Source organism: Panthera pardus, unplaced genomic scaffold, assembly GCF_024362965.1.
Source record: "Panthera pardus isolate Hobbes unplaced genomic scaffold, ASM2436296v1 HiC_scaffold_25, whole genome shotgun sequence".
In the NCBI taxonomy this organism is placed as follows: Eukaryota; Metazoa; Chordata; class Mammalia; order Carnivora; family Felidae; genus Panthera; species Panthera pardus.
In genome coordinates, this window is record NW_026526821.1 from 65424185 (window position 1) to 65442701 (window position 18517).

At 47.7% G+C, this 18517-nt stretch overlaps 1 protein-coding gene across 1 annotated transcript in view; it reads left to right on the forward strand.

Annotated features, from left to right (window-relative positions):
* The window catches only part of EPAS1 (endothelial PAS domain protein 1), an 84010-nt gene that overhangs the window by 31467 nt on the left and 34026 nt on the right, over positions 1-18517 (forward strand). The window contains exon 2 of the mRNA XM_053890658.1: positions 16528-16718. Coding sequence (XP_053746633.1) covers positions 16528-16718 — 191 coding nt within the window. The remainder of the gene's footprint in view (positions 1-16527; positions 16719-18517) is intronic.

Here is an 18517-nt window from a genome sequence, read left to right on the forward strand (position 1 = left end):
CTCTGTAGCCATGATGGAAGAGGCTTCTGGGGTGCTCCGCTCCACCCAGGAAACAGAGGGTTAACTGTCCAGTCTTTTGCCCAAAATTGTGGCCAAAGAGTTTCAGTTTGCTGTCACCTGTCAGCATTAATGGACGGAACTGGTGTTTCACAGAAAAAAATAGCAACTTGTTTTCTCTTTGACTGCTGGGCTGGATAATGAAGTAAAAATGACATTATCTCTAATAAAAGTGATCTGCAGAAATCACTGATAAAATATCAGTAGCAGAGATTTGCCATTAGCAGGTTAGCCAGATAAGGGGAGCAGCTGGGTTCTATTAACCCCCTCCTGGTCTGGTGTGTGTGTTGAGGGGGTGGGATTGAGGTTTGGGGACTAGATTTTTAAACACTGACATTTGGGCTAATGGAGGATGTTTATTCCAAAGTGTGGGTCCTTCTTGAACCCTTCTTGCTGACCTCCAGGGTATTCATTGGGTTTTAAATTTGTTTGGTTTTTGTCTCTTAGGATTTTTGTCTTTAGAAGCTTTTTTGGGGCGGGGGGATGGCTTGGCCCATTTTCTCAAGTTACATCACTAAAGGGGTGGAACCCTGGCCAACCCCTGGCATCTTCTTTGTTTAAAATCTGATTCCAAGAAGGGCATCCATACATGTGACGTGAAAGCTTTGGGTGATGGGTGGTGTTGGGCAGCAAATTGTTCTGTTGTGCCAAGGAACTGGGATCTGAGACAGAAACCTCCCCGGTCTCATCTGGTGCGGGGGGGGGGGGGGCACCTCTGTCCAGGCTTGCACATTGTCAGTGAAAGCTGAGTGGCATTTGGCTCACTGAACACCCCCTGTGATGAGGACAGCAGGCACAGCCAGCACCTTCAGTATGAAGACAGGGTATGGAGACCTGTTTCCTGGGACAGTGAGGAGTCATCGGATGTTAGGTAACCTAGTGAGGAAGACAGTCACCATCGTTCCTCTTTATTAACCCCCTTTCTACTCAGAAAGCACCAAAGCATTAGAAATCTGCAGTCCTGATCCTATAGCTGGGGGTTGAGGGGGAGTGGGGGGGGGTGGTCTTGGCTGCTTTGGCCTTCACTCCAACTTGCCATCTGAAAGAGATGAAACTCTTATTTTGAGGGTAAGGTATAGTGCCAGGCTGTGTGTACATAAGAACTTGGACATTTGCCTCTGCCATCAGAGAAGGCCCATAAGATAAGGAACAATAAGGTGATGCTACCTTACAGGTAAGTATTGATCAGCTCTCCATGTGTTCAGGACAGCGGTGGGGGATCAGGGTGGGCTGGGTAGAGTGATCAGAAAAATCTCCATGGAAGAGGTGGTTCTGAAAGTACAGGGTTTGGAATATAGGAGAGTAAAGATCACATTTCAGGTGGAAAAAAATAACTGGGTGGCAGTTAGGGGTGCTCAGTGATGGGGGGGGCGGTATGGAACGTGGTCTGGCTGGAGCAGGTAGGGTGCTGCTGGCTTCCAGGAATAAAGACGAGAAGGCAAGGTCGTGGCTAGGTGACCTCAAGGGACGTCTAGAGCTTGGGCTTCATCAGGAGGGCAGTAGGGAGCCACTCTCATTTTTAAACAGGGCAGTGACAGGCTGAAATGGTCTGGGGGCAAGGGGAGTGGACTGGAGAGCTGTTCCTTCCCCTGAGGTCTGATTGGAATTGTATTCTTCTCAATCAGGAAGCAAGGGGAAACAGCCAGAAGATGGGGGCTGATGTCTTTGAAAATAAACAAAGCACCACTGGAACCAGAAGAGGCGCGCACCCTCAGTGAAGTTTGTTTTTCGTCCCATGGGTAGCGGTTATGAGTTACTGTTTAGCAAGCATGCCTTGCTGAGGTCTCTGTGGGCTGAGCCAAGGCTCCAGTCCGTGGTGGCCCACAATTTGCTGCCATATTTAGAGCTCCTAATAAAGGGACTCATTTCCCCTGGCATTACTTCCAAGAGGGGTTCTCATACTTGCTGTCCAGCATGGCAAAAGCACATCCAGCAGAAGAGGGATCCAGGTTGGGTTGTGCCCTGCCCACCACCTGGCACCTCAGACACTACCAGTCAGTGGGGTAGGCAGGTATCTGATCATCAGACTTTATTTCCCTGTCGTTTTGTTGTTGAAAGCCCTCCTCTGTGCTTGGCACCTTGTGGATACTCAGTGGTGTTTGTGGAATGAATGCATCTCCCCACACTGACTTCTCCAGCCTGGTACCTGCTCCAGCCTGTCTCCTGACTCCCAGCCACCCCGCTCCCACATTTCTTCAGCAGTATCTTTGTCCTTGTCATCCCTCCTGCCCGCCGATTGCCTCCCTGTACCCCCTGCTCCAGCAGCCCTCTTCCAGAAGCCAGCTTTCCCTGTATTGTTTAGCCTTGCAGACTTTTTCCTGGTGCCTGGCATCACAGTGGCTGATTGCCAGGCCAGCCCTTCAGGACTTGACCCTGCACTTCTCTGCAAACTCCCTGAGGCCAGGAGTGGTCATTCTAGGCTTCATTCTACTGCTCCCATTCTGAGCACATGAAGAGGGGTTCATAAATACTTGCTGAGTGAGTGGAGAGGAAAGGCTGTTGCCGGGGAGAAAACCCCATTTCCCAAATTGCTCAATATTATCATCTGAGAGCATGATAGTAACTTGGGGGAAGACTTTGGCATTTCCCGTGGCTTTTGATGACTTCTCTACAAAGGAATGGAATGTAGCTTCTATAATGTGCATGAACATCTCCCTTCTCATTGTAGTATGGCAGGCAGAATTGGAAGAAAGCAAGGACTAGCATTTGGCCATGAATCAGATCCCACAGCTCTGGACATGCAACTGTGTAACAGTCTGAAAATAGGATTGAAGCCCAGGACAGAAAGGGTCCCCGAGGTTTTCTTTGGGTTCCTTTCTCTCTCCTTTTCTTTTTCCTTTATCTTTGCTTGCATTCTTCTTCTTCTTTTTTTTTTTTTTTTTTTTTTGGTATTAAAAAATTTTTTTTTAATGTTTATCTTTGAGAGAGAGAGTGTGAGCGAGCGTGAGTGGGGGAGGGGCAGAAAGAGAAGGAGACACAGAATCTGAAGCAGGCTTCAGGCTCTGAGCTGTCAGCACAGAGCCCGACACAGGGCTCAAATCCACGAACCGTGAGATCATGACCTGAGCCGAAGTCGGACGTTTAACTGACTGAGCCACCCAGGTTCCCCATGTTCTTTTTTTAAATAGGGAGGAGAGAAGGCATTATGGGATGGGGGGAGAAAGTAAGAGATTCTGTCTGTGCGCCACCCCCCCCCCCCCCCCCCGCCTTCTATTTCTGTTTTGAAATACTTTAAATACCAGGCACCAGAATTTCTGGCGTCAAATTGGGATTAGTAAGGCAGATCCTGGGATATTTCACTATTAGCATATGATCAAGCGTCAGTCCCGATTCAAAGACTAAACAAATGTTATTTTCTTTGAAATTAAAGTGTCTGAAATAGGAGAGAACAGACCTTTAAAATCATATTCTTTTCAAGAAGAGCGTTCTTTCTGACAACTGTCTACTCCAGTTATAGCTTTTTAAATTTTTTCACCCAGAATGCCTGACGACACTGCCAGGGGAATTTTTGCCCCCTCCTTCCTGCCTATGCCCAGCGCTGGCCCCAGAGGCGGCCCAGTTCTGTTTTCTCATGACACGGTGATTATTTTTGGCACTGCACATATTTTCTCTAATGTTATTACTCACCCCCTCCCCTCGGTTGCCTTTTTGAGGAGCAGTGGTTTGGGCAACTCCATGTACATCGGGGGTTAATTTGGTTCAGCATGGTGAAGAGGGGGAGCGGGAGAGAGGAGGAGTTCTACTTTTGCACCCACTCTGCAGCACCCAGCCCCGCTTCCCTGCTCATGAAAGAGCTTGCTTTCACTAGGCTCTGTGCTCACCATTCATCCTTTGTGCCGAAGAGCTGAGGGGATATCTAGAGGTGAGGCTGGGGGCTGCGCCTTGGGGCTGGCATCTTAATGGCTTGACTTGGCTGACGTTAGAACAGCCCCATTCAGAGTGAGTTCACTCCCTGTGCAGTTGGCTCGCTCAGCCTCCGTCCATAGATGTTCTCTTGTTCAAGCTGCATGAGGAAATGGAGGTTTCCAAGTGGGAAGCAGCCTTCCCGGTGCTTTAACTCTTCACTGAAGGGAAGAGTTGCTGCGGAGCACTACACAAAATCTAAGCTGGCCCAGCTGCAGCTCCTGGGAGAGGCAAGGCCCCAGGGCTGGGGCTGGAGGCCAAAGCTGCTGTGATCACTTTTGCTTTTGGCCCTGAGAGGGAAAGGAGAAGAGTAAAGGGCATGCTTGAATTGTCCTTAGAGTCAATTAGCAAATATTTACCCAGTGTGTCTGCCCTGGGCCAAGGTCCCGTGAAGGATGCACAGAAGTAAATGTTGTGTCTGCGCCCCTTCTCCGTGCAAAAGCACCAAGGTACTTACAGTCCAGCTCTAGCAGCAGGGCTCTGGCTTAGAAAAGCCAGCAAGACAGGGAGGTCTCTCATGAGAGCTAGTGAGTAATGTAGGCAGGAAGCGCCTTGGAGAAGGGAGTGAGGGTGGCCGGGAAGCGTCTGCGGGAGGTTGGTCTTGGACTGGCCCCTAGGGAAGGAGTTTTAAGAAATAAAAGGGGATGAGATGATGGAGGGAGGGGGTACTCAAAGGAGAGCGGGGACATCCAAGTGGAGCCCAGTGAAATATCCTGTAAGAAAATATAAAAAGAGAGGGAGCTTCTTCCTGGCAGAAGAGAGATCTGACTTGTTAGACTTTAGGTGGCTTTGGATAAGGATGACATCAAGGGTAACGTTGACCCTGTCAACATCGACATCTCCGTTGTGTCCCTGGGTGTGGTCAGTGGAATCAGCATCGTCTGGAAGGTTGCTAGAAATGCAGACTCACAGGCCCCAGCCCAGACCTACTGAGTCAGAAACTGTAACAAGATCCTGGGGTGACTTGTGTGCGCAGTCAAGTTTGAGAAGTGCTGGTGCGTGGGACCCCACAGGCAGCTGTCAGCAGTACTAGTTCAGACCCCAGGTTTCATTCAAGGAGTTGGAAATGTGTGCGGCCCCCCCCCACACACACACACACGCACACACACACACGTCTTTGAATCTCTCTGTCTGTGGCTCTTCCTGGATGGAAACCTTTTATTCTGATTGAGAACTGGATTAGAATTCTTACAAAAGACCTAGAACGGTGAGAGACTTTGACGAATTCACAGAACAGAAATCATTCAAGTGCTTTTTATCCAGTGTCTCCAATTTGTACCACTTTGTACTATTTATGCTTTAGAGGACACCAGAAGAACAGGTGATGGGTCCTTTCCCTGGGGAATATGTGGTCCAGAGGGAGAGACAAAGACTACAGAAGTGATATAAGAAGAGAATAAATACCAGGGCTGGATCATGCAGTGCGGAATCTCTGATGCGGGATGTGCAGAAGTCTGCAGAGGTGAGGCCTTCCCGGTGAACATGGGCTGCGGGAGGTCCCGAGAGATGGGTGTCACTTAGGCAGGCCAGGTGGATGAAGGGCATGTGTATCAGGTGGGATGTGGGACAGGGAAGGCCAGGAGCTGGTCTGTAGAGGCTGGGGTCACTGACGGTAAGCTGTTCCCGACTCCCTCCAGAGAAAGTGCATGCTTCATGCGTGGGAATCCGTTCACATCTCATCTCAGGCACTTTTTCCTTTGTCTTTCTGCTGTGTCATTTCTTCAGTTTTCTTAGCTGCACGCAGCGGTATAGGATCAGGATGGCTGCACATGCAGAATGGCTTGAGCCAAACCACGAGATCATGCGGTTGGAAGCCCGTGGGACCCAGGGGAAGAAGGGCTGCTGGCAGATAGAAGCTTTAGAGAAAGACCCTTGAGTGCGGACAGATAGTCTCAAGCCTAGGGAAGTCGCCCCGAGGAAAATAGTGTGGGGACCAGACGTATTGTGGTGATCACTTTGCAGTGTGTGCAGATAGTGAATCATTCTGTTGTGTACTTGAAACAAATGTAACTTAGGTCAGTTAGACATCAATAAAAGTTTTTTAATAGGAAAAAATTAGAATGAAACACTTTACCTGTGGTGTCTGCAAAGTAAGGACTTTTTTTTTTTTTTTTTTTTTTTTTTAAACACAGACATCTCCAAGCAGAGAAAATGTATCCCACTGGGCCTGGCTTAAAAGGGGCTGACCTAGGGCAAAAGGGTGGCCAGGGTGTCTCTTTTGGGGACATCCCTTCCCAGATCCAGAATTCATCTAATAAAGTATCCTTAGAGGGAAGGCTTCACCCCCAATACACCCAGCTCAGCTAACCCATTTGAACCTGCAAGAGGGATCTGCTTATGAGCATTTCCCAGAAGGTGGCAATGCAATGAAGAGAAATAGGATTTATGATTAAATGACAGGTTTGAAGGGCGCCTGGGTGGCTCAGTCGGTTAAGCATCCAACTTCAGCTCAGGTCATGATCTCATGGCTTGTGAGTTCAAGCCCCACGTCAGACTCTGTGCTGACAGCTCAGAGCCTGGAGCCTGCTTCGGATTCTGTGTCTCCTCCTCTCTCTGCCCCTCCCCCACTTGTGCTCTGTCTCTCAAAAATAAGTAAACTTTACAAAAAAAATTTTTTTAATGACAGGTTTGAGTGCTGGCTCCATCACTGGGTGATACCGGGCATGTCACTTAACATCCTTGCAACCTATTTCTTTCTGTGTAAAATGGGGATGATACCATACCTCCCTGATAGGATTGTTTCAGGATTAAATCAGAGGCAGTATGATGAGAGACCTTTACAACAGCAAGTATCTCATGCTGTAGCACCAGCAGCCACAGTATCTCAGCTCACTGAGGTTGATTAGTCCCTCGGCTAGAGTCTGCACAGTGTAGGGTCAGGCAGTAGCAGGCATCAGAGACCAGAGAGCACCATGGAGAGCCAGGCTGATGCCCCTCGCAGCTACTCGCTTTCCTCCCTTTCTCATGGGTACAGATGCCACGGAGCCTTCTCTGTCCACACATTGGTTGTGGTGAGATCAGAGTAGATGGAAAGACACTTATACAATGGGGAAGGAGGTCCTCCTGACCAACAAGAGTGGCTGCCTTTACAGAACTGGGATCTCCAATTCCAACTCAGTTGGCCATCTCTCTTCAGTTGTGTTAACATGGATATGGCAAGAGAGAGAAAGGAGGCCTATGAGACTGGGCAGGGAAAGTGGCCAAGAGGGTGTGCGCTTCCTACCTTCCTGCCCCTGATACCTCCCTCTGTGGCACCTGTCCCGAGACCCTGCCTTCAATAGCAGCCGTCGTGGCCCTGGAAATGCTAATGTTGTCCAGTCCTCAACTTGCACAGGGGAGTCACTGCGAGGCAGCTGTGGGGAGCTGAGAGCCAGCTGATACATGTCCTCATTTATCATAAAAAATAAATTAGAAAGCAACACCTAATGCACAGTCACCTTAGTGGTGTTTATAACACCTAGAAATTAGAAACCATAACTCAACAATAGCATAGTGCATTGTGATATACCCACACAATATATGACTGACTGTTATGAGTATCTTTAAAGAATTCTTTAAAATGTGATAAACCATTAAGAAGCCATAAATCCAATAAAATCTCAATTCATTTTGTTTATACCTTTCTGTACTTTTAAAGTTGCCTACACTAAATGTGTATTACCCTTGTCTTCACCAAAGCATTTTTTAAAAAGGAAATGATTTAAGATAAGCTAGGTTATAGAATGGCAATGAATAACGAAGGTCTGTTGCAGTTGTGTGACATGTCTAGTGCTGGTTGGCAGGGGGCTCTCTGTTCATGTGTCCTTGGAAAACCCGGAGCTCAGGGCTCCTGTTCCAGCTCCGCACATTGCTACTCCCCTTCTGAACTTCAAGTTGCCTCAACTCTCAAATGGGGATAATGGTACCTGCTCTTTCTATCCTACTGGGTGAGATTTACAGACTAGCTCATAAAGCGCTTTACAAACTGTAGTGATTGGTACAAAGTGGTGTTGCTCATAATATGTCGAATAAGGAAAACCCCGCTAAGCCTTGGGCTCGGAGAAGCTAGGCACGGCAACAGTTCACCACTGGTACTCCTCTGCCTGCCTGGCTTTTCCCAGCTGGGCTGGGGACTGCACACGTCCTCAGATTATATAAGGCGCTGGGTCATCTGGAGCCCCACATGGGCTATACCTATGTGGCTGCTTGGTAATTGGGTCTGCTGCTCTTCTCCCAGGCTGCCTGGAGCCCAGAAGCCCACGAGATAAGCATCTCCAGCGGGCCCTAAGCAGAATTGACCATTAGAGGGCCATGTTGGGTGGGCCCCAGACATTACTGTCATCTCTGAATGCAGTCCAGGCCTGCTCTCCAGGGACACAGACCATCAACGTGGGTCAGGGAGTCAGGGGCTCGGCCCCAGTGGAGGGGAGGTTGGGAGGCTGAGGTATGAGACACTCTCCAGGATTCGTCCTTCAGGGAAGAGATGAGTGGGAGCATCCACTCCTGTTTTAGCCACTCTAGCCCTCACCTCTTCTTGGTATTCCCTGTTTTAGGACTTTCGATACACAAATCTATAGTATTAGTCTTCTCTCCCAGTGAGGCTTGGTGTCTTTTCGGGCAGAGCCCATGCCTCTCACCAGAGGTGTGCATAGTGAAGCTATATTAATGTGGTTCCCCGCCCCCCCCCCTTGTGGAGGTCTGTCTGATATGCCCAGTTCCTCCTGAGTTTGCAAGTTTAATTTCTTCTATTTTGACTGATTAACATTGATGCCTTTACTCCCCTCTGTTATAGATTCATATACTAATTTCTGCTCCCTTTGGACAAACATCCGAATACACCAGAAAATTGGCCGTGAGAATACCACCCTCTTCTGCACATTTTTGCCACTCCTTTAGAATTGTCTGTAGAGCTAAAGACTATTCTTTTGAGTAACTTCAATTGTGGCAAGGCCTTATCTCTGAGGGCACATTTCATTCTTTCAAACAACCAACATCCATCCACAGCCAAATCTGGTGATTAAAGGAGGCGGGCAAACAGGATGATATTGTTTAGGGTTTAAAATGAAATATGTTCTGTGAAGTGTTACAACTGCTTTTCTTTTGTGGCTCTGAAATTCATTCTAAAAGGCCACCCCAAATACTTAGAGCAGTGGTTAATTTCAGAAATAGACGTGGGTTTCAGGCCTCTGAAGACATGTGATCGCAGGTGTAGAAGCTTGTGGTTTAGTGAGCCCTCCGGGTGATTCTGCTGGAGGCCAAAGTTGAGAATCACTGCTCTGCAAAAACCAGGACCAGTATCGCCCCATAGTTTAACCAAGGATCAGATGAGATTGTCCATGAAATGCACCTTGCCCCAGTGCGCAATAAATATCAATTTCCTTTTTATTCCACAAAAACCAAAACCAAAACACAAACCTTTTTATTTTAAGCTGACTGCTTTGCAACAGTGGTTCCCAGGCCTGGGCGCACATGAGAATCACACGGGAAGCTTTAAAATCCCTGATACCCCAACTCCACACCATTAAATCAGTCTATTAAGTCAGACTCTGGGGGAGGGGACCCAGGCATCAGTCTTTAAGGCTCCTCTGGTGACTCAAGTGAGCAGCCAAGATTGAGAAGTACTTGCTTTGGCTCTGCTCTGATTTCATCCGTGCAGCTGTCGACCCCTGGGTGTGGGGTTCGTCCTGATCTCTGGGACCTGAAGCTGTTGTTCTTCATCCCTTTCAGGCGGCCCTTGTGCAGCGGCCACACAGCCTTACGGAAGGGTCACGAGAGCCCTCCCAAAGGCTTTTGACCTTCGTCTGTTCACAACCTCCTGCAGTTTGGCACAGCTTAGAATTTTGCCGCAGCTTAGAATTTTGCCGCCAACGGGGCACGTAGTGGCTCAGTTGGTTGAGTGTCCAACTCTTGATTTAGGCTCAGATGGTGATCCTGGCGTTGTGGGACTGAGCCCTGCATCACGCTCCATGCTCAGCGTGGAGCCTGCTTGGGATTTTCTCTCTCTCTCTCTCTCTCTCTCTCTCTCTCTCTCCCCCCCCCCCCCTTCCCCTCCTCTCAAAAATAAACATTTTTAAAACAAAGAATTTCACCACCAACCAATAGACTGATGCAAGCTGGCTTAATTAACTTCAGTCTCTCTCTCTCTCTCTACCTGCTGAAATCCATCCTGCTTATAGGGTAACAGGCGTAGTGTTTTGGTCCCCTGGTGGCCCACAGACATTAGGCACGGAGTCCTGAAGGTCAGAAGAAGATAGCTAATTAAGCAACCAGCCTTACTGGTGCCATGTGGGGACATCTTGGGGGCCCCACACCAGGCTGTATTCAGCTGGAAGTCAGCAACCAGGATTGTCTTGACCAAGAGCTGATAATGGTTCTATTATTGACTTAAGCCAAGCTTGGACCAATGACCCAGAAGTTGAGAGCAAAGCTCTGGACACAGAGGTCTTTCCTGGCTGAGTTGTGGCATATACCCACTGAAGCTTTACATCAGTTTTGTTTTCTTTTCTGACTAGCTTCCTGGTCCTTACATGGTTGCTTCCCTTGATCAGGATCAAATGTTTCAGAATGTGAGTTTCCACCTTGGGGAGAGTAAGTATAAACTTGTAGGTATTAACATGTCAAAAAAAAAAAATGATAGAAACGTGTTCCTCCCCTGCAGCGTGGAGAGAAACGTATCTGCAGGCTGCATCCCACAGCCTCCAGTGGGTCCCCTCCAGCAGTCCCCCTCCACAATCCACCCCATAGTGATGGAGGCTGCATCCCACAAAGGGCCACCACACTGACTCCTGCCTTCTTCTCACACCCAATAGGAACATGGATAGTGCCCTTAATCCTCCTTCTGAGGTTTCAGGTCTTTTTCCCAAATGAGTGGGTACTCACTTAAGGACAAAGAATCTTTATGTCACTGTGTCCTTTTCAAATTTTAACCCACTTCTTTTCCCTGCAGTGTCTGGACATCCACTTTGTGGGAAAGTATCTAACACAGCATGTCAAAGCTGTGCAATAAACAGCAGTTTCCCCACTGCCAGTGGGGAAATCTTTGATCTTGGACCCAGAAGAACTCCCTTGGAGACAATGTCTTTTATCAAGTTACTTAATCTCTCTAAATCTCTGCTTCTTCATCTATTAAGTGGGGATAATAGTTCCTATCCCTCAGGGTTGTTGGAGAATCAAATGAGATAGCACATATATGGGTGGGGGAGGGGCAGAAGCAGTTTCTGACCCTCAAGCCATGTAAGGATGGTATTATGTATCCTTCTAGGATCTGCTGAAGTCCTACCTCCCTGAGTAGTTTTCTGTGACCCTGCTCATCCTAGCTGGTTCCTTATCTTAACCGCTTATACTGTTTACTGCCTGTGGTTCACGGAGGTGTTTCAAGCTGTTGGCTCCTAACGAGACTGCATGTGGACTGCATGCTCCATGCAAACAAGGAATGAGCACCTTACCCACTCTGCAGTTTCACGAGGTCCAGCGTGGAGTTCAGTAAATGCTTCTGGGCCTGCAGGAGGACAGAGTTAACCAGGCCCATGTTTATGTTGTGCGTTCTGGATACCAAATACTCTGCAGGACCACCCTGTGGTTGCAGGAGGGCCACCAAGAAAGACAGGAGTGGGCACTTCGTAGAAAGAACAATTGGGAGTAAGAAATAAATTTGAGTCTTTTCGGATGATTTGGAAAACTTATTTAACTATCTTATGATGAGAAAGCAGAGAATTCTAACATGCCATGTCTAGAATTGTCATTAAAAACAAACAAACAAAAAAAATGCTGGTCTATATTGCAGGTAATTCTAGTACCTATCTAGGGAGAGAAAACAAAATGCCAAGTATTTTAGTACATGAAGCCTCCTTGCCCTAAGAAGGTTCAGCAACAGGGGCGCCTGGGTGGCTCAGTCGGTTAAGCGGCCGACTTCGGCTCAGGTCATGATCTCACGGTCCGTGAGTTCGAGCCCCAAGTCGGGCTCTGTGCTGACAGCTCAGAGCCTGGAGCCTGTTTCGGATTCTGTGTCTCCCTCTCTCTGACCCTCCCCCGTTCATGCTCTGTCTCTCTCTGTCTCAAAAATAAATAAACGTTAAAAAAAAATTAAAAAAAAAAAAAAAAAAAGAAGGTTCAGCAACGTAACGTGAACTGGTCAAGAGCAGCTTGACCCCCAGTTATGCCTCCAGCCCTGGGACAGTGTGGATTTGGTGATGAAGAGCAGCTGTTATGGCCAAACTCTGTGACTGACACTCAGATTAGCCTGATGTCATGATGGTTTTCGTTTGTGGAGAAGCTTTCTAGCGCTTCCAACCCTTGTACACTCACCTTTGATCCTGACAAATAAATAAGACATGAGACCTCTTCCATTTTTCAGATGAGGCTATCAAGGCACCGAGAATGTATTTCTTCATCTGTATCAGATAGTCTTGTGGCCAGTATATTAAAACACCAGTTGGGGCACCTGGGTGGCTCAGTCAGTTAAGCGTCCAACTTCGGCTCAGGTCATGATCTCGCAGTTTGTGAGTTCAAGCCCCGTGTTGGGCTCTGTGCTGACAGCTCAGAGTCTGGAGCCTGCTTTGAATTCTGTGTCTCTGTCTCTCTCTGCACACCCCCCACCCCCCGCCCATCTCTGTCTCTCAAAAATAAATAAACATTTACAAAAATTAAAAATAAAACAAATACAGACAAACAAAAACACCAGCCCTCCTAACTTCCAGCCCCTTTTTCCATTTGCTGAGAGGCTCAACCTGTGGCAAATTGAAGTAGGCTGTGGATGTGTCTATTAGGGAGGTCTTACCTTCACACTTATCATTAATTATGCTTCTTCTTCAGTGTTGCTAATTAAATGAGAGCAGCGTTACACATTTTTGTTCTTGTAAGAGTCAGCATTAAACAGATATCCCTGGGCTGTGTCAAGGTTAACTAGATAATCTAATTAAAGTTATACTAGCCCCAGAGTGCAACTGTAAAAACAAGGTAGCTAACATGTAGCTCATGACTTTTAAAAGAGGCTGCCTGAGATTCTCCATCTTTCTTTTTCTAAATGTTAAGATGTTGCGGTTTCTTTATTTCTTGCTAGAGCCACTATCTCCTGCCATTAAGCAGTGGACAGAGTATTGGCCTAGGAAGAGATGGGTTCTAGCCCTAGTTCCGCCACTGATTAGCTCAATTGTCCTAGGTAAGTAACTTAGCCTGGTCGGGCCTCAGTTTCCAGATCTGTGAAATGGGGGCAAGAGTTATGCCTGTCTTGCCCATCTCACATGCAGGTTGTAAAGACAGAATTAGACACAGAGCGTCAGCGTGTCTTAGCACTTCTAAGTGTCTGCTCAACTGACTTCATGCTTTCCAAGGGCTTAAGCAGGCATTTACTTTGTGACCGTGGGCAAGTTATATATCATGTCAGAGCCTTTGTTTCGACATGTATAAACTGTGCCCACAGTACCTACCATATTGTCATTAGAATTATATAATAAGGTCATATATGTAAGGTCCTTGGTGCAGTTTTGAGGCACAAAAGGGGGTGTGAATAAACATTTTCATGGTTGAGGGAACATGGTAGGACCCAAGTCATGAATGCCATTGCCAGACAGAGCATCGACTCCAGCCTTTTTTTTTTTTTTTTTTCCTTACCTCTGGCTCTTCCTCTCTGCCTTGTCTATCGCACTCTAAGAAAGGGGCAGTAGCAAAGGGAAGCTTTGTGCATGCAGATGTTGGCATGAATGTCACAGCCAGTGCTGGCCATCTGTTCTGCCCAGGATTGCTTCTCTAGAAGCCTTAATACTGATCATGTGCTGATGATGCTTTTGTTGGGGAGCCACGGGTTGGTGCTAGAGAGTGGAATCCATCATCTTGAAGACACTAGTCCTCCCTTGCCTGCTCTCATGACAGACAGGTGTGATGTGTCCAGTTTTAGCGTCCTGTCCCCTCCCAGTCTCCTTCCCTATGTTGAAATGTTGGCAAGCCTTGAACAACTGCTTTTGCTCCACAGTCAGAGGTCAGGACTAAAATATAAGTGGAAGGGACTCATACACAGTCTGCTGTTAAAACTCTTATACAGGAGCAAGCTGGTCCTGAGGTTCTGAGAGGGTGCAGGTGGTAGGGTATGGAGTGAGGACTCAGAGAATGGATGCAGGGGGAGCGAAGGAAATAGGAGTTTGGTAAAGGAAACAGAATAGGGAGAGGGGACAGGAAATAACTATCTAACCCATTTCACACTTTTTCTGAAGCTTCTCCCTGCCTATCAACAGCTGTTGGACATTCTTCCCGTAGTCTGAGTATGTGATGCTTAATCCATCCAGGGAGCTGGATTCTCTGTTTTTTAAAAATGAAGCATCTTATAAAGCCAAACAGTGCCTCTGCCCCAAATCTGGAGGGGTTGGAGAGACACGTCAACATTCTGTGAATCCCCAGATACCAATCTTCTGTCCAGATAATAGTCTGCAAAACCAAACAGAAGGAGAAGCCGTGGCTGGCTCTGCAAGTCTCAGATGGGAGGACAGAGGGAGCAAGGTGGAGCTGGTCGGATGAGGCCTTGAGAACTATTAACTACATTGGGCAGTTTATTTAAAAATGAAAGAATTTTGGGGGGCCCCTGGGTGGCTCAGTCGATCAAGCATCTGACTTCGGCTAGGGCATGATCCCTCAGTTGGTGAGTTCGAGCCCCGCCTGGGGCTCGCTGCTGTCAGTGTGGAGCCCGCTTTGGATTCTTTGTATCCATCCCTCTGCCCCTGCCCTGCTGGCGCACTCTCACAAAAACAAACATTAAAAAAAAAAAAAAAAAAAAAAAAAAAAAAAAAAAAAAAAATATATATATATATATATATATATATATATAGAAGAAGTTTTTTAAAAACTTGTTTACTAAACGAGCAGTACAGATTATTTATAGAAACGTAAGAAAATACAGATAAGTACTAAAAAATAATAATCCCTCCACTAACTTCACTGATGGATAAAAGCCTGGCACAAAGCCACTTCTGCACTTAACCTGCCCAAGGACTGCAGGTGAATTACTTCACCTCTCTGGATGTGTTTCCTCATCTATAAATTAAACACAACAGCAGTATTTTTTTTAAGGACAATTGTGAGAATTCAAGAAGCTAATGTAGGAGTGCTTAAAACCGCTCCTGGAATATAGTAAGCACTATATATGTTACAACTGTAAGAATATTTATTTTGGGGGGTGCCTGGGTGGCTCAGTCGGTTAAGCGTCCAATTTCAGCTCAGGTCATGATCACACAGTTTGGAGTTTGAGCCCCACATTAGGCTCTGGGCTGATAGCTTAGAGCCTGGAGCCTGCTTTGGATTCTGTGTCTCCCTGTCTCTCCGCCCCTCCCCTGGTTACATTCTGTCTCTCTCTTTCTCTCTCTCAAAAATAAATAAACATTAAAAGTTTTTTTTACAAAAAGAATAATAGTTATTTTTGTTATATTTCTAGATTTTTTTCCTATGTAATGTATAAGAAGCATTATGTATAATACCTCCCTTTCTATGAAAATAGGTTGAACTGTACTCTTGTGTAACATTTTTACTCTCAGGATCTTTTTTTTTCAGCTTTGTTATTAATATAAGCTAACATTGATTGCTTATAGTTGTGATAAACCTGTTGTAAAGGTTTCACATACATTATCATATCCAATCCTCACAGTAACTTGGTGGGATAAGTTCTATTAGTCCCATTTTGCAGATGAGAAAAAGGACTCTGAGCGGTTTAAATAATTTAAGTGTACAGAGCTGGCACATGGAGAAATTAGAATTTCAACCCAGGCAGGCTGGCTTTTGAACTTGCCCACATTAGGACCTAACATAGGCTTTGTAAGATACAGGATTTCTTTAGGATTTCCTGAAAGAGGCAGGTTTGACTGTGTGTCATCTTTCCTTCTGTCCTGCAAAGAAGAGGAAAGTGAGCGTGAGACAGGCTGCTAACCTAATGCTGGCAGGATGAGAGAGGAGAAGTGTTTGTGCACACTCCTTTTTAACCCTTGCCAGGCATGCACTTTGGGACACCAGCCTGACAGATGTCTGGCCGACTGTTTCTTCTTGGGCTCTCATGGCATTTTCAATGTTTACTGAGGAAATCACTCTTTGATACAAAATGGGATCTAAGGTCCAGTCCTGGGCTTAATTTTTTCAAAGTGCGTTTTATCCAGAAAGAGGGCCTTGAAGTGGTTTTTCGTCTTGTTCTGCAGATCCTTTGACACAGCCCTGTGGGCCAGTGGCCACGGCTTCCTCACTCTGCCCCCACCATTCCCGGGCACTCACCTCAGTCCCCAGATAATGTGGGACCAGTCCCAGTCATTGCCAGTTGATTAATTGGCAAGTCTTTGCTCCAAGCCCCTGCATGTGAAGCCCCCAGTCTGGACACTGTAGGTGCACAAGAGGAGGGAGGCGGTTAGAGGCACACACACATACACAAACACACACACACGAAAATAGAGCTGATAATGTACAGCTGAGGCTGTGTGTGCTTGGACGACAGGTATGGACCCACATCCGTTCAGGGGAAGAGTCTGGCTGCCCCATGGTTTGTGGCCCTGGGGATGTCTTGACCAGAGGCGTGATAGGATGACCGTGACATATCAGGAACTAACCCCTTCTCTCTCAATTTAGGAGCAGCTCGGAGAGGAGGAAGGAGAAGTCCCGGGATGCTGCCCGGTGCCGACGGAGCAAGGAGACGGAGGTCTTCTACGAGCTGGCCCACGAGCTGCCCCTGCCTCACAGCGTGAGCTCCCACCTGGACAAAGCCTCCATCATGCGGCTGGCCATCAGCTTCCTGCGCACACACAAGCTCTTGTCCTCAGGTGAGGCTGGCAGTCTCCCCAGGCTGGTAGGGCTGGAGTCCTTACCAGCGTGTGCTTACACACAGCAGGCTCTGTCGTGCCGGGGTCAGGAGGCTCCTGGGAAGGTCTTCCTCTGCAGGACCCCCGCCCACACAGACACCATCACTGGTGCTTCCTTTCTTGGTGTTGAACACCTCCTGTCCAGCAGTGACCTTTACAGTGAATACCGCCATGGGGTGAAGAGCAGGGACAGGACCAAGGAAGCACATGGGCACCCGGAAGCTGAGGAGGAGAGAAAGGTCTGGGGCATCAGGAGTGGCTTTCACCAGCTTCCCAGGTGCCCGGCCATCAGACCCACACTCCACTCCAGAGCGCGTCTTTAGGAAGCATTTCTGCGCTTATCTTCCAGCTACCTTCTCCAGAAGGGCAGCTGGTGTGCCCATGCAGTCTTTTCCCTCCTACCAGCCCGTACACCATACCGATTGTATGGTGTCTCCACTCTTGGTTTGCTCACCTGTAAAATGCCTACCACACAGGGTGTCTGTGGGAATGAGAGGAGGTAAAGCGTGTGTGAGGCCCCTGAGCCAGCCACACTCATTCCCACCACGGAGTCCTGGGTGGATAACAGCCTCCCCAGAGCTCACTCACCCTCCCTGCTATCACTGTGAGTCTCCAGTTCACAATCTTTTTTTTTTTTTCCCCCTCCGAATTCACAATCTTCAGAGAAACCTTTTCCTGTTAGCCCTGGCCAGAAAGAAGCAGGCTGGGGGATTAGTTTTCCAGTTTCAGATCCTATGTGACAGTCCCATCCGGTCTGTCAGTTTCGTGAGGAAACTGGGCAGCAGGTAGCACCTCTCCCCACGCGGCGGCTGAGGCACCACGGGTGGGCAGCGTCCCAGCCGGTGAGCGGCCGGGAGGCGGGCAAGGGAAGGTTCTTTTGTGGCTGGCTTTCAGTTTTCCTGAGTGAGCCTGGTGCCTGGGAGCTGGTTGACTCTGCCATCCTGTTATGAAGTGGCTATTCTGGGAAGGAAACCCAGAGCAGAGGGAATCCAGCGTGAGGCAGGGAGGCCAGACCAGCATGTGCTATTCTGGGCCTGAAGCACAGGAAGGATATGGGGAAAGAAAAACCTTCAGAAAATAGGATGACAGCTCAGTGGGTCCAAGGGTCGGAGGGCTAACCCTGTCCTGCAAATCTAAAGAGTCTCCGAAAAGAGTAGACAGGGGGGAGAACCAAGGGCAAAGACATGCTCTATAAATACTTACAAAGAAACAATGCCAAGGAATGGCAGTTTTGTCACAGATGCTAGTGAGAGAGGGGACAGTGGCCGGGAGACACCATCAGAGGGCACGTGTGTACCTCTCTCTTTTAAAGAGGCTTCTCTTTCTGGACAGGTGAGGGCAGTGTCTGGTACCATTGAAATCATCTTTACACACACAAAGAGTCTGCACTGGAGGATTTCATGACCAGACAGACGCTTCCTCCACACCCAGAAGCATCTCCTCAACTCCCCTGTTATGATGCTTGAAATCCTACTCTTAGACATTAATTTCATTGGGTAAATTATTGCTTCCTTCCACCACAAGCCCCGTCCCACCACCACCAGAGACCCCGAAAGGAATACTGTATTCATCCTGGGACACCTCTCTGATTGAATTTGGACTTGTAGAATGTCATAGAACTTGTAGAATGATGAGAAGAAGTGAGGTACAAAAAAGGTTGCTCAGAGCCACACGCTTAGCACTTGGTGAATCTGCACCTGCTATGCAAGTCCTTTGGAGTCTGTCTTTGTGAGAAGGGCAGACATGGGAGGGCAGGAGCA